At 33.4% G+C, this 16,012-nt stretch overlaps 1 protein-coding gene across 1 annotated transcript; it reads left to right on the top strand.

Moving 5' to 3' along the window:
- Window positions 1-5,016: 5,016 nt before the first annotated feature.
- On the top strand, window positions 5,017-14,245 carry LOC120076644 (Polynucleotidyl transferase, ribonuclease H-like superfamily protein). Its single transcript, XM_039030525.2, has 14 exons — window positions 5,017-5,328; window positions 5,517-5,573; window positions 5,662-5,727; window positions 6,261-6,394; window positions 6,499-6,608; window positions 7,029-7,157; window positions 7,334-7,404; window positions 8,010-8,069; window positions 8,537-8,592; window positions 9,384-9,444; window positions 9,543-9,810; window positions 12,391-12,572; window positions 12,660-12,955; window positions 13,912-14,245. Exons 1-14 carry the CDS (start codon window positions 5,224-5,226, stop codon window positions 14,033-14,035), a joined length of 1,719 nt encoding a protein of 572 aa, XP_038886453.1. The 5' UTR covers window positions 5,017-5,223; the 3' UTR covers window positions 14,036-14,245.
- Window positions 14,246-16,012: the final 1,767 nt, after the last annotated feature.

Below are 16,012 nucleotides of genomic sequence, written 5' to 3'. Positions count from 1 at the left end.
GGGATTCATAGTTGTTAAATTTAATATAAATATGATTTATATTAAATGTCATATTATAGAGAAAAGAAACTATAGTTTATATTGTATGTGATACAATATTAAAACTATATGTTATATATTATATTTTATATAACATATATATATATATATATATATATATATATATATATATATATATAATATGATAAGTTAGTTATCATATTTATATTTATATTATTATTATTATTTTGATAATAAGGAAGGGAGTTACAACTCCCTTCCCCATCTTTTCTCTCCACCCACATTAGTGGGTGGTAATTATATTTTATGGTAAGGAGAATAAAAGAAAAGATGTTTTTCTTCTTCTTCTCTTAAGATGCTGTTGGTTGAACAATTGAGAAAGACAGAAGTGTTCTGTGTCTTTGAGTTTTTGCGTAAAAGTTCTCAATCTTCTTCCTCTACACATTAAGCTTTCCCTATTAACCAAAATAGTCAGAGCCCACCACTCCTAGGTTCTCACCCTAAGAATACAAGGTAATTTTGTGGTAGTATCTGGGTTTTGTTCAAGGTGTATCTTGAAGAAGGTCTTCAAGTTGTTCGTGATCTGTTTGAGGGAAAATCGTAAAGAAAAGGTCTTCAAAGGTGAGGTTTCTTAAAACCCTTTTCTTTTAAAGCATGTTGTAATTTAGATTTAAATGCATATCTTATTACTTGTTTGCTGTAAAACTTTGTATTCAATAAATTATGGAATTTGGTCAATCCGCTTTTGCTCAAAGTTCTCCTCATTAGAACTCCTTCGTGTATAAACTTGGATTTCTTGTTATTCGAATTCCAAGGATAATATTAGCAAGATCAAGGTTTTTCATATCAAAGTTGGATTTCAACATCCTTTTAGTGGAATTAATGACACTTCTATTTATGCTAATTAGCAACATATCATCCACAAACAAGCAAACAATGACACACTCTTAATCTATGGTTTTAACATAGAGACATTTATCACACTCATTTATGTTAAATCCATTTGATAACTTAATGTGATCAAACTTTTCATGCCATTGTTTAGGTGCTTGTTTGAACCCATAAAGAGCCTTGGCAAGCTTACAAACTTTATCTTTAAGTCCTTTAACAATAAATTCTTTGGGTGATTCCATATAAATCTCTTCATCAGAATCTCCATTTAAAAATGCAGTTTTTACTCCATTTGGTGTATTTTCAAATTTTATAAAGTTGTTATTGCAATTAACATCCTTATTGATGTAATTCTCGTCACTATAGAATAGGTATAAAAAAATCTAGCCCTTCTTTTTGGCGAAAGCCTTTACCTACTAAATGGCTTTTGTACTTATCAATAGTTTCACCAATCTTTAGCTTTCTTTTAAAAGTCTATTTACTCCCAATCGATTTACTCCCAAGAAGTAAATCAACCAATACCCATGTATTGTTATGTAAAATGGATTCTAGCTCACTACCGATAGCTTCTTTCCAATAAGTGCATCAGAAGATGATACAACTTCTTAAAAAGTTTGAGGCCCGCCTTCTATCATATAAGTTATGAAATCAGATCTAAAAGAAATAGTTCTCTTAGCTCTTTTGCATCTTCTAGATTTAGACTCAGTATTTTGATCATCTTGACCTTTCGAAGAGCTAGCCTTATTAATTCTTTTGGCACCAATAATTTTGTGTTCTTCTTCCTTTAAAGGAAATATATCCTCAAAGAATTCAGCTTCAATAATTCCATTATGGCATTATTAATGATATAAGATATTTATGATTTAATTACCATAAATCTATAAGTTGCACTATACATTGCATAGCCTATAAAGACACAATCAATTGTATCATATCCAACTTCGATCCTTTTTTGTAAAGGAACTTGTATCTTTACTAAACACCTCCACACTTTCAGCATTTTATATGAGGGTAACTTTCCATTCCACACTTCAATGGGCGACTTATTAGTCTTCTTATATGGAATTTTATTTAGTATAAAATTTGCTGTCAGTAAAGCTTCCCCTTCCCACAAATTATAAGATAAACCTGAACTATTTAACATGCAATTAACCATGTTCTTCAAAGGTTGGTTCTTTCTTTCTGCTACACTATTTTTTTGTGGTGTATAAGGTGCTGTAGTTTGATGGATTATACCATTAACTTCATAGAATTCATAAAGTGATGATAATTCATATTCACCACCTCTATCTGATCTAAGTACTTTTACTTTCTTCTCAAGTTGATTTTTAACTTCTGCCTTTTATATTTTAAAAACATTAAAGGTTTCATCTTTATTATGTAATAAATATACATAGCAATCTTTACTACAATCATCAATAAAAGTGATAAAGTATCTTTTACCACCTCTTGTGGGAGTACTTTAAATGTCACATACATCATCGTGGATTAAATCAAGTAATTTATTACTTCTTTCCACAAATGAAAATGACTTTCTAATAAACTTTGATTCAACACGAACTTCACATTTGTGTCTGTTATCAATGTTAAAATTTGACAATAGTCCTAGGATTACCATTCTATTTAAAGAAAAGTAATTGACATGCTGACAATCTAGAAGGTCATACACCACATAACTCAACAATATAAGCAAAGAGTTGTTATTATTATTCTTTGGTATTTGTGCTAGTACATTCAATTTGAACATGACATCGCTCAAATACCCTTTTCCCACATATTCATAATAAATTTATTTGACTCAAATACTAACTTGGACTCATTTTTGTTAAGTAAAGTTCCCGACACTAGATTTTTTCGAATCTTTCACAAATGCCACAAATTATTAGCTAGGGCAAGTATCTTTTCAAAAGTCCATTTCAATAGGATCTTCTCTTTGCCTTCCATGGAGGCAGTTGAGCCATTTCCCATGAACAGTTTATCACTGCCATTTAGCTTCTCATATGTAATAAACAATTACTTGACCTTCCAAATGTGCCTAGTAGCACCAATATCAATCTACCAACCTTTGGTGTCTGAAGCCATATATACCTAAAAAATGATAGCAACCAGATTGTCATTTTCCATGACGTTGACTTGATTGTTGGAATCTTGTCCCTTCTTAAGTTTTCACATTGCAGTAGTATGGTCACTCTTACCACAAACCTAACAATTTCCTTGAATGCGCTTGCTAACATCATTCCTTGACCCATGATTCACATTTTTTTTCAAATTTTGCTTATTGGGTTTATATTTTGAAGCTTCAGCAATATGACCTTTGGCTTCAACTTCCAATGGAGTTTAATCTCCTTTTCTATTATGCTCTTCTATACGAAGTTTTACCGGAAGGTTCTCCATGGATAACTCTTTTCGTTTGTGCTTGAGATAGCATTTGAAGTCCTTCCAGGAAGGAGGCAACTTTTCAACCATATTAGCAACTTGGAATGACTCATTGATAACTAATCCTTCACTTTGTAAATCATTGGTAATTTGCAATTCTTCCATCTGATTGACTACCAACTTGGTATCAATCATCTTGTAATCAAAAAAAATTTCCACAAAAAATTTCTTAGTACCAACATCTTCCAACTTGTACTTATTGTCTAATGCCTCCAGCAATAGTTTTGATGTATTGTAGGCATTACAATAAACATTATACAAAATTTCATCAAGACTACTAAGTATCCATGAGTTCTACTAGATTCGAGTAATTCAAGGTTGTAGTTCTACAAAAATTAGTCGTTGTATCTTGCTAAGACGATTGTTGTAGTCTGCTTATAAGAGTGAATAATTGTCTTTAGAAGAACGCTTATCAGAAATGTGCCTTGACTATGTTTTGAATCTCTAGAGGTTTTGAGTTTTTTTCTAGTCTTTGGTTATTTCCATATCCACGCCTTGTTACACCATCGGGCTTACGTTTGAGTTTGAATATGATACATTGAGTGTACTGTTTTTAATTAAGGTGCAATCAATTTGCTAGTGTATTCAATTTTTATATATCACTTTTTTTTCCAACAATCTGAAGACAATTTATTATCTGAACTGATGGCTGCAAACTTTTTCACTAATTTTTCTACTTCTGCTATGATGGGATTGCCCATTGTCAAACCTCATGCTGAAAAACCATAGAAGTCTAAGGGAGAAAACTTCAAAAGATGGACATAAAAGATGATTTTCTATCTTACCACATTGAATCTTGCTCACATTTTGAAGGAAGATTACCCAACTACCCCATCAAAAGTTGTAACTTCTTAAATGGAAGCTACAAAGCAAACATGGATTCATTCAGACTTCCTATGCCATAACTAGTATCCAAGCGTTGTTGACTATGCTCTCAACTGCAAGCATAGTCAACAACTTTTTTATATTTCATGAATATTTTTGATATGATGAAAAAGAAAGTTAATGTTAGATTTTTTTTAAAAAAAAAAATTTAAGGTTTGTTTTTGTTAAAATAGTTGAATAATTAAAAACACATTTAAAATGAAAAGAAAAACAAGATTGATGAAATTGGCCAAGAAAAGAAATTTATTAATTATTAAGGATGGATTGAAATTGGAAAAGGATTTGAAAATTGAAAAAATAAATATAAATAAAATAATATAGAATTATATGTATAATTGTATATATAAATTTATAAGACACTAAAACAAATAAGCTAACAACCAACGACCTAAGCCCAACACTCCAATAGCCAAGGCCCAACATGAACGAAAAAAAGAGAGAACGTGCTGGCACGGGTAGGTCGGTTTAATCGACCTACTCGTGACCTAATTTGCAACCCGTGCTACTAATTAAAGTCAAACAGAGTTAATCGTCCGATTTGGCGTTCAGTCGACACAATTTTGTTTTAAAAATTGGTTTTTCATATTTTCCTTAGTTTTCCTTAGTTTTTTAGCGATTCGTTTCGGTTTTGACCCTAAACCGAGTCGAATCTACCATGAACACCCCTATATGGGAGGTCCTTCAATTAAAATCTGAAAAAAAATGTAAGAAAGAAATTAAAAAAATCTATATTTTTTTGAAAAAGAAGTCTTGAAGAGGAAAATTCTCTAGGTTAAAAATAGCAAAATCCCCCAGGACTCCTTCCATTTACCATTGTTCTATACTCGATTATAATTCATAGGACACTTCAGTAAGAAAGTAGCAGTTTTTTCCCTTTCTCACAAACAAAGGGGAAAGACAATAAATGGGTTTTGATTCACAATCTCCCGTTGGCGTCGGACTCTCGAGTTAAAGAGAGCAGAAAATTCTTTGGCGTCGTTCTTCATTCTCTGCTGGAAAAATCCATAAACTATGCCATCTTCCAGTGTTTCAGCTTTGGATTGCGTAGACGAGGGCAAGTCGAACGCCGGTAAAACGCAGGAGAAGTCCAGCTTCTTCGATATATATGGAACCGATGTATGTATTCTCTTCATCATTCAGCTTCTTCATTTGCTTTTCATCATCTGTATAATCATGGCTCTTGTTGCTGTTAAATCAATAAAGGGGTGTTAGTATTTCATTAAAGTGCATGAGTTCTTATCATTGTGAAACAAAATGACACCAGATAACATACTGCATTCTGCTTACTTTAATTCCTTTTGTAGGCCAAAGCTGAGGTTCTTTTCAAAACTCCAGAATCTAATTCAACTTTAAGTCTGCAAGTGAGTTTATTTTAGTTGCCAAGTTTCTTCTAATGTTAAAGTCAGAAGTCACTATTAGATTTTTATTGGCGTTTATCTTCCTCTGCAGGATGTTCAAGGACTTGTAACTTGGGTGCTTGCTGAAGGCTTCATGCCGCAGTGGGTTTTTATCAAGGTCAATACGTTTTCAACTTTTAAATTATTGATATCTCTAACTTGAAATTTTGTGTAAGCAAAGAAGGCTTCACCATGAACGTTATGTTTTTAGATTGAAATCAAGTACCGGTGATGTTTGTTGTTAGATTAAAGGTCTAGACCTCAAATATTTTTTAGCTATGTTCTGTGAGTTTTGCTTGAATAGAGTTTCCTCCTTTCCTTTCTTCACTCCCATTATATATAATTATTTAAAGCTGCATGCGGATTTGCTCCTATGGAGGTGTCACCAAGAGATAAAACCTTACACATATTTTTTTATGCGCTTGTATTCAGTGATGCCTGAATTAGATTGACAACTGGGATCTTGGTGTTCCTCTATTAACTCTTGGAAGTATACGAGCATGCTTATTTTCTAACTGTGATTGTTTGTTTTTCTACGAATATTAATTTGAATAGCCTTATGCTCTGTCATTTTATCCATGGCTGATGACTTACATTTGCTCCAAATATTTGAGATTTCCTTGAATCACTTAAAGAGTTTAATATATGCAGAATAAACCCCTAATCCCAAAAGTGGTTATGGTTTATCTCCCTGGCCTGGATGCTGCTCTGTACATGTCACAGTCCAAGATACTTCCTACATTTAAAAGATTCTGCGGCAGTCCAAGGGCAGTTCTAGCTCTTAGGTGCTTATTGAACTTTGCAATTATTTATTATATGTACCTTTTAGAATCTTTCTGTGATTTACTTACCATACAGTCCTCATGTTTTGATTTTTGTATTTTTCTAGCTGTATATCAGATAGAATGCAAACAATTGATGCACTTTTGACGTGTAAGGTAAAGAGAAAGAGGGATGAAAACAGTGTAGACATAAAGAATAAATTGACTTCGGAACCAGGTTTGTTAACCATTGGCAAACTTTAGTTTTGGTCTATCTCTTGCTCTCCAGCTATTTAATTTTCTTCTTGTGCTGTTTCAGTATTCTTTCTATTTTCTTATAGGAGTAGGGAACTATTGTACTTTATTAATACGAATGGTACTTATAAATTTGTTTTCCTTCGTCCTTGAGGGTGTAGCATGGTGATAACCTTTTCTGAGTATAAAACTGCTACTAGGAGTTTAAAGGCGAGTTTACATAATTATGTGGTCATCAGACTTGTACTTTCCTGAGAAGAGGGCATTTTAGTGGCTATATACTTGTTGGAAGTGGTTTTGATGCCTTTTATTTACTCTTGCATTTTTCTGAACTGACCTTTTGACTTGTTTACATTCTCTTTCTCTCTTTTCCTCTTAATATATTTATTTGGAATGTGTACAGAAATATCTGGCCTTGAAAAAGAAGCACCAATATCTATCAAGCTCCCAAAGGAGTTACCTTTCCCTATAACATATTATACGCTAACTGCCAAAGCACTGGAAGACAATGGTTATCCTTTCAATCAACCAGGTGATTTAGCTTTGTTAGTTAATTGCTTATGTTCTCTTGGAAAGCTGTAATTTCACTTTTTTCCGAAGTTAACATCCATGGATCCTCTCTCCACCCTCCCATGCTCTGTCTCTCCACCCTCACAGACGTTTTTTCAAGTTAGAAAATTCTGTAACTTAATTATTCATTTGATTCAGGTTTTATCCAAACACTTCCTGCTCCCGTGGGATCTTCACCCAATGAAATGTTGGCACTCGACTGTGAAATGGTAAGTCCATTTTTCTTTCTAAATTTTGAAAATTTAATATGTCTCAACAGTTGCTTAATCTTGAGACGCAAACATATTATCACCCCCCCCCCCCCCCCCCCCCCAATATATTCAACAAATAATCATATTTATTAATATCTTTGATTGCGTTTATTTCTTTCTTTTTCATATCTTATTACTCATATTTGTGTTAAAGTTGAATTCGATACTCTGTGGCCCTTCAAAAATCAGTTAGCAAGGAAACAAGGGAAGTTTTGAGAGCTTCCCACCTCTCAATTTTCCAGAGAGAACTCACTGAGCAGAAATTAGCCAAAAGATGCCCTGTTTCACATGTCTCCCAGCTATATACTCTAGCCTCACTGCCTCTGTAACTAACAAAATTCGTTTGTGGCCCCACTAATACACGTAATGCACCAACATTCCTTATACATGTGCCTACCCCTTTCCTCACTCTCTACCGGGTATACACTTTCATAATAGGAGCCTATCAGTATTCTGTTCATATGCTTTTTGGCTACTTAGTCAGCAAAGACTCGATAATTATCTTGTTTTGTAATTATTGATATAATGCATTATGAATATTTTTTTTTCTTTACCTTTATTAGTGTGTGACCTGTGAAGGGTTTGAGCTCACAAGAATAACCCTGGTGGATATAGAAGGACGGGTATGCACTCTATCTCTGCCTCACTTACGTGCCTTGGTGAAAGCATTGGATTTTTGTATGAGGAAACTTAATTGGTGCTTTGAAGACTTTAAATCAAGTACTTGATAGTTATTATCTGAATTCTGAAAAAATAATCTAGAACTGAACAGTTAATTTGTGTAACCATCTTGCTGAATGCTAAGTTAATTCACTTATCTTTATCTTAATCCTTTCTCAGCTTATGCTGCTTTCTGAAGTTAAATTGTCTATTTAATAAATTGAAGCCATTGGATTTTTCCTTAGTAGCATTTAGTTCCCATTTGTTTACCTAAAGTTTTAGACCATCTATTGTCATTTTTGGGTTAACAAGTAATACCAATTTTCATTTAATTGGGGACTTTCTGTATTTGATTTTGTTTTTATATCAAAATTTTATACTTCTATGTGTTCCATTAATTTTATTTGTTCCCTTTTCCTGGTTATTTCAGGTTGTCCTTGACAAATTGGTAAAACCGTCAAATGCAATTGTTGATTACAATACAAGGCAAGATCTTCTTGAGCTTTTAGTAGACAATAGACTTAATGTTGATAATGAAAAGTTCGTATGATGTCTCATATATATTATAAAAAAAAATCTCATCAAGAAAGTTCTTATGATGTGAAATTGCTTCCTCTATTTGATCGGCATGATGATTTATGAAGCCATTTTAGTTATATTGCATGTTTTACTTTTCTTTAAATTAATTACCTTTGACAATGATGCTTGTTTTGTTTGTTTTTTTCTGTGGTTGAGGAACGTATAAGAGAGTATATTCAAACCAAACAAAAAAGACAGCCTATGGGCTGCGGGTAGAGGTATCCTCCTCCCTAAGAAGAACTACCACAAAAAAGCTTTCCAATTTCTAATTATCATGTAACTACAAATAAATAAATAAATAAATAAATTTATGGTTTGAACACCACCAAGAGGTCAACTGTTGTATACTATAAACAAACGATGCCTCTACGTTCAATTTGTCCTCAAATAGTCTTAGATTCCTCTCCTTCCACAGGCCAAAATAAATCTTTGTGGTTTGAACTCCACCAAGGTAATGCTGCTTAAAGGATAGAGAACTTTTGGGTGTAGTGGTTCATTTTCATCATGTTTGTGCATGTACTTGTTGTCCACGGTGAAATTCTTAGTTTATCTTGGGTGTTAATAGCGGACGCTCAATATGTCGGAATGGCTACTTTTCTCTAAATCATTTTTCATATGGTCTCAAGGCACAATATACTAATGAAAACGAGGAACTAACCTCATTGTCTTTTTTATGTTTGTCTTTTGCGGCTTAACAGGTTTAGTGGAATTACGTGTGAGATGTTAAGTGAGGTGACCACTAGTCTGAAAGATGTTCAGGTTCTCTCTTTGACACTGTACTCACTGATGTTATCTACTTGCAGCTATAACTGTTTGAGGCAACGTTCAAATGCATTTGTGGTAAATGTACTCTGCAGAGAGATTTTTTAAATCTGGTTCACAAGGAGACTGTTTTAGTTGGCCATTCGCTGGAAAATGACCTGATGGCATTGAAGATCTCTCATGATCTGGTGGTTGATACTGCAGTACTATATAAGCATCCTCGTGGTGGCTCTCATAAATCTGCCCTTCGGATTCTGGCTAAAAGATTCCTTTCCAAGGAGATTCAACAATCGGGAAATGGCCATGATAGTATTGAAGATGCAAGAGCTACTATGGAACTTGCACTTCTTAAAATTAAACATGGTAAGTGACATTCTACTGACACTATACTTATGAAGAACGCAGTTTTACTGTTCAACTCTGAAGTTCCTTGGGGATATTACCGGTTACACTTTAGTGGTGTTTATCTCAGTTAGTTTAGTGTTTAATTTAATTTTTATTGAGGGTTGCCATATTATAGATCCTATTTTAGGAAAATTAGGCAGTGGACAGTCGGAGGTGTAAAAAAAGAAAAGGCATTGTCTTCAAACTCAGACACAAGAAAAACCCATGATGAGGTTGACGGAAACTTGCTTGATAAAGATCCTTGAAGTTAAGAGAATGTAGATTAGAGGAATTCCTTTTTTAACTGTTTGGCAATTGAAGTCCTTTTGTTAAAGCTACCATTGTGACATTTAACTATCAACTATTCACGAATCCCCGAAATTGTTAAAGCTTCTAAGCATCTTGTGGGAATCTCTTGTCCTCCCCTTTCTGTTTTTTCATCATTAGTGAAAGTTGCTTCCTATTAGCAGAAAAAATGTATCTCTTGGTGTTTCCTTCCTATTTTATGCTTACCAATGGGTGAGGGGCAAGATTCCAACTTTAGATCCTTAAGCTAAGAACCCCTTCTCCATTTTTCTTTTCCTTGTCACCATTTGCCGGAGTTCTTGGGAAGGGAGTTAAGGTTGGCATTATTTGAAGGTTTCCTTGTAAGGAAAAAACAGAGCCCACGTTTATTGCTTGCAATATGTGGGTAGCTCTGATACAGTAAAAAGGATTTTAACCCTAAAATAGAGAGAAGGGAGATAAATTCAAGATATATATTACTGCTTGCAATATGTTGAGTGTACTTATGTTTTCAATCATGGAAGATAGTTCATGTGGTGGCTCTTCTTTCCCTTTTGCAAGACCGTGTTGTTGAATGCACTTATGCTTTCAATCAATGGAAGAAGATTGATGTGGTGGCTCTTCTTTCCCTTTTGCAAAGCCCTGTGTTGTTGAATGCATTTATGTTTTTAATCATGGGAGATGATTGATGTGTTGAACGCACTTATGTCATTTATCAAAAGAACTTGCCTCTCTTGGAAGGATATGATTTTGAATAAATATGACAGTGGTATGAGTGGCTACCCCAAGGAATGTACTGTTAGACCTCCTATTGTGAAAGTATATGATAGGAAGAAGGGTAAGAAGGGAATTTGACGAGCAGAAAGTAAGGAGGGGACCAGCTGAGGAATATTGTACGTGTGGGGATTGATTTGGGAGCGAGAACTCATTTTGGAGGAGAGATGGCTCTCACAAATAGCTGACTGGCTCTTTGTGTTTTCTTGCTATTTTCCTTGCTTATGCTTTCTTTGTTGTTGGGATATTGTAGATGGACATTGGTGAACATGAACTCTTATGTTTTCTGTTGATATATAATATTAGAACACAAGGAGGCTGATATCCCCTGTTTTGGTGGTGTTATGGTGGTGTTTGTGTGTCCTTTTGGGGTGTTTTGTGTGTTTTTCTGTGTGCAGGAAGCTTGGATACCTAACATGTACACAGTGGCTATTAGCAGCCTTGGATGGGCATCACTAGAACAAATAGCTCCTTTGAACATTGCAGAGGTATGAAGGTCTAAAATAGAACCCGGGATCAACAAAGAGTTACAAATTGGTGGTTCATCCTGGATCTTTTTTCAAAAGGACTAGGTCTCTGTCTCAACCTTTCCAAAACAGCTTTAATTGATCAATTGTAGTCCAGAAATGAATAGTCTTCCTCAAAAAATAGCTGTGGAGATTTGCAAATGAGCCTAATCCCTAGAGAAAAGTTATTGCTGCCATTTATGGAGTGGAGGCCACAGGGTGGATTTCCAAACCTATTGTAAGGCCGACCATGGGTGGATATTGATAAAAACAAAGTTTTTTCTTGCACTTCGTCAAGTTTAAAGCTGAAAATGTTCTTGAGTTCGGTTTTTGGAGGATATCTAGGTTGGGGATGCCTCCCGCTGTTTCTATGAGGAAGACAAATCTCAAGCTTGGCATTTGGGGATGAGAAGGGGGCCTTATGATGGTTGGTTGATGAATGGGTTGATTTCTTTCTGTGATTGATCCTGTTCGGCTGGAAGAGGGCCATGGCAAGGTTAGATGGGGGATGGAGAGGGGAATTTGTTACCAAGTCTACTTTTTTCATCTCTTGAAACTGAATAATGCAATTTCATCGTTGAAAGAAATCTGGAAGTTCAAGGTTCCCAAAAAAGTGAAAAAATTCCTTTGGACGTTAATCTATTGGAGCATAAACACAACAGGGAAGTTCCATTTTTGGTACCTTTCCCCAAAGGTTTGCGGCATGTGTATGAAAGATGAGGAATCACTAGACCATCTGTTTCTATACTGCCATTTTTCTTTTAAGGGTCTTTACTTTCAAAACTCTTGTTTCATTGAATATGTTATAACCGTTGTTATTACCATTCCTTTGGGATTGATAGTGGGAAAATCACTCGCAGCAGAGTCTTGATTAAAAGCATATCTTTTGCATTGTACAGTTTGGTCCTTAGATTACCTTACGTTGTGTTATAAATTGTCAAATTTAAAATCTGTAGAGTTCTTATTGGATGCCTCTTCTCTTCTTTTCAATCAGGACCAGACTTCGGTTCACCTCCGTCATTAATCCGAAAGAAACTACTTAATATACTTGGTGAGAGTGGAAAGACATCTTCTTTCATTGATAATATTTCAACCGTGAAAAGATATTCCTCTGAATCAACACATGCATTTCCTGTAACTTCTGATGATGAAGCTCTCTCAAGGGCAAAAAAGGAGGTTGGCTAGCTGCTGATTGTATTTGTCTGAAATTTCATTTATAACTGATATCTAATAGTTTGTTGTTTGTGCCTATTATTGCACCAGGCGATGAATGAAAGAGTTCACTTCATCTGGACACAGTTTTCAGAATTGAATTCTTACCATAAGAAGCAAGCAGATGATGAAGAAAGATTAAATGTCAAGCTTGCAGAGTTGCTGTCGTTACTTACATGTGATACAAAAACTGTCAACAAGAAAAGGAACAGCCCCAAGATATCGGCTGAACTGCGGGAAATTTTGGCTCGCATGGATTCTAGAATCAATGACCTCTATACCTCGTTACCTACTAATGCTATGCTTATCATTTGCACTGGTCACGGTGACATAGCACTTGTACAGAGGTATGTGAATAGTGCAACTGAAAATTTTCCATTCCATTTAAAATGGTAAATTCTGACTGCTTCCAAGAATCAAAGTTTCCTTTTGGTAGAACAAGAGAAAATAACAAAGAATCTAGCAATTATTGAAACATGGATGATAAAATACTGCAGGAAAACAGTGCCATGCAAATTAACGACATGTAGACTACCTTTATGTGTTGCAGGAGTTTGCACTTCTTGCCTGCTCCCTTAAACTTATTCATATAGTAATTACTTCGATTAATGAAAAAATTGTTAGCTGGGCTCAATGTGCCTTGTGGCTATAAATTGTGGAAAGAAAAACTTCTTAGGTGGAAATTAGGAAAAAATAACAAAGAAAATAGAAAAAAGAAGAAAAACTCAGATGGCTAATGGAATTAGCTGTTCTGTTATGACCTTCCATTGCGCTATATTATTATTAGCCTTTGTTTTCACCGTAACTCCAAAGCCAACTATTTTGGTATCTGATTGCCGAAAAGATGATTTGTTGAAAGGGATATTAGTATTGGTGGGAACCCACAACCCATTTGGTTAGAACTCCCCACCGCAATAAGGTTATGTAGCAGACTTGGTAAAAAAGATCATGGGTTTAATAAAGAACTTAGATAGAATCAGTTCAGTACATGGTAGCTACTGATCTAAGATTTAATATCCTATGGGTTCCTATAAGATTAGAGGGCTCCGTAGATCTGGGTAGTAGCTGTGGGAGTTGGCTAGATTTAATTCTTAATTCTTCTTTATGGGGATATGTTAATCAGGTTATATGTTTGATCTGTACATCTAGTTGGAAAATTTGTTGGACATTTTATCTCTAGTAGAGCTGGAATGTATTCTCTCAAATTACTTTTATAGTTATGTCATCAGTTCACACAAATTTGTGCACGAAGTTTTGTTTTTAACAATATCTCATGTTTGGACCCCTATTTATATGGATGTAGATTGAGAAAAATGCTACAAGAGCAGAGTGAAACAAGCATATGCCGTGAAAAGATTGTTAAGATCTTGGAAGAGCTCCATGCCCAAGCTGAAGTAGCTTTGTGTTTTGTATGTATAAAACATTGATTAGTGAAATCCTTGGAAATCCTACATCTCTTATCAATTTTGATCATTCGTCTAATTGTTGTTTCGATGTAATATATCATTTTTTTTTCTTTAAGAATTCAACATGTAGGAGTGAAAGTTTGACCTTTTAGTTGATTATGTCTCTTTTAGTCGATTATATATGTCTGAACAAGTTAAACTATACTCAAATTGACACATCTTATTTGTCAATAGCTATCTAGTTCCCATATTTATATTTGACTAGTAACTTAGCATACGTTTTCCATGTAGGGTTTAAAAGATATCAAGTAAAATTATAGTTGGTGCAAATATAGTATTATATAGAGCACAAAAATAGCAACTAAAAAATGGTAAACATAGCACCAAAAAAAAAAAAAAAAAGCTAAATTATATATAAAAAATGCGTCTGAATTTTGTATTTTGTCAAAAATATTTATGATCCTTCAAAAATTTTTAAAATATGCTTAAACTTTTAATAAGAGTTCAAAAATATTGTTACCATTAGTTTTTTTTTTTATAGAAAATGTTAGTGTTTTGTTTTAAAAGATTTTTTTGAATTTTTTTGAAAAATACCGTATAACTTAAACGAAATTTTCAAAAATGCCTTTAATGTTAATAGTTGCATTGGTATCCTTAAGAAGCTTAAAATACTCTACTATGTACATCTTTATCACTTCCCTCTTCCATTTTCCATCTTAACTCCACTTCAATATATGACCTGACATTTCTCAATTTTCTTTTTTTTTTTCCCTCCTTAACTCTTACTCATCTTCTGTTTGACTTTGACTTTTGTTTATCTCACCAAAAAAAATTGCTTATTTCAGTTAAAATATATAGTAAAAACAGAAAGAAAGAGAATAACGGAAATACCAAGGGAACCTTAGGATTTAAATGTTTTTAATAAAGCTTAGTAGTTGAGTGTTTGATAATAACCAAATATGTTATTTTTTGTATTTGGATATTTATAAGGGGGGATTCATATTTTAGAACTTTGTAGGATTTTATGCATTAACTTATAGTTTTGGTTTATATTTTGTTGTGAATGGAAGAAAATGAGAGTATCTATTTGGAAAAAAGAACTAAAAGGATATCTAAGAGGATATCTATATACCTTGTTATAAAATTGGTATTTTTAAACAATTGTTAACCATCTATGTTCATATACTAGTAGTAAAAGAATGTTTAAAGTTTAAGTATTTTTAAAAGTTTTAAAAGTTTTGAAAGTTTATGGGTATTTGAAAATAAAACACTAATAGATTTCATCCACAATTAAAGGTAATGGTGTTTTTGAACTTTTCTTTTTTAAATTTGTAGGACTATTTTTGAAACTTCTAAAAATTCGAGGATATTTTTATAAAGTTTAAACGTATTTTTTGTATAATTTAATATAAAAAAAAAAGGGAACATGCATAAATTGATAACTATCATAATTACAATTAATAATCACATTCAGTGCTCAATGTGATTATAGTTCATCCATTAAGATATTAAGGATATTGATTAATAAAAAAAAAGAAAAACCACATGGAGAAAGAAAAATAAATATTGGTATTTCAATGAAATTCTGTTTTAGTTAATTCATTGTGACCCACTAAACGCAGAATTTATGTATCAATACGTATTAGGGATGAGATAAAATGAAATAAAATTAGTAGTAAAATAGTAAAATTTAAAACTATTTGTAAATATAGCAAAATCTACTTAAAAAGTCTCAAAACCTCTCAACATCACTAATACACAATTTCAAGCCAAATCATCAATTTACAAATTTAGCCCAACATCACTAATATGCAATTAGGCTGGAGACTCGTTAGACCGACAATCTACAACTAGTTTCCAGTCCAGTCAGAGTCAGAAAAGGCAGTAAGATAAAGTAAGACAAAAACTAAAATAAGTTAATTTTTTTTTTGAATTAAACAATCTTGTAAACTTGTAGTTCTAATTTTAATCTATAATCATAGTTATTTTTTAAAAATT

Source organism: Benincasa hispida, chromosome 4 (genome assembly GCF_027475165.1).
Source record: "Benincasa hispida cultivar pf3 chromosome 4, pf3_genome.v1.1, whole genome shotgun sequence".
NCBI lineage: Eukaryota > Viridiplantae > Streptophyta > Magnoliopsida > Cucurbitales > Cucurbitaceae > Benincasa > Benincasa hispida.
This window is presented reverse-complemented; position numbering and strand designations above follow the sequence as displayed.

What these genes read in the sequence shown, in the direction of transcription:
- LOC120076644 (XM_039030525.2), top strand. Translation starts at nt 5,224, where the DNA reads ATGCCATCTTCCAGTGTTTCAGCTTTGGATTGCGTAGACGAGGGCAAG. An exon ending in TCGATATATATGGAACCGAT is followed by an intron (nt 5,329 to 5,516) that starts GTATGTATTCTC and finishes TTCCTTTTGTAG; the next exon opens with GCCAAAGCTGAGGTTCTTTT. An exon ending in AGGGCAGTTCTAGCTCTTAG is followed by an intron (nt 6,395 to 6,498) that starts GTGCTTATTGAA and finishes GTATTTTTCTAG; the next exon opens with CTGTATATCAGATAGAATGC.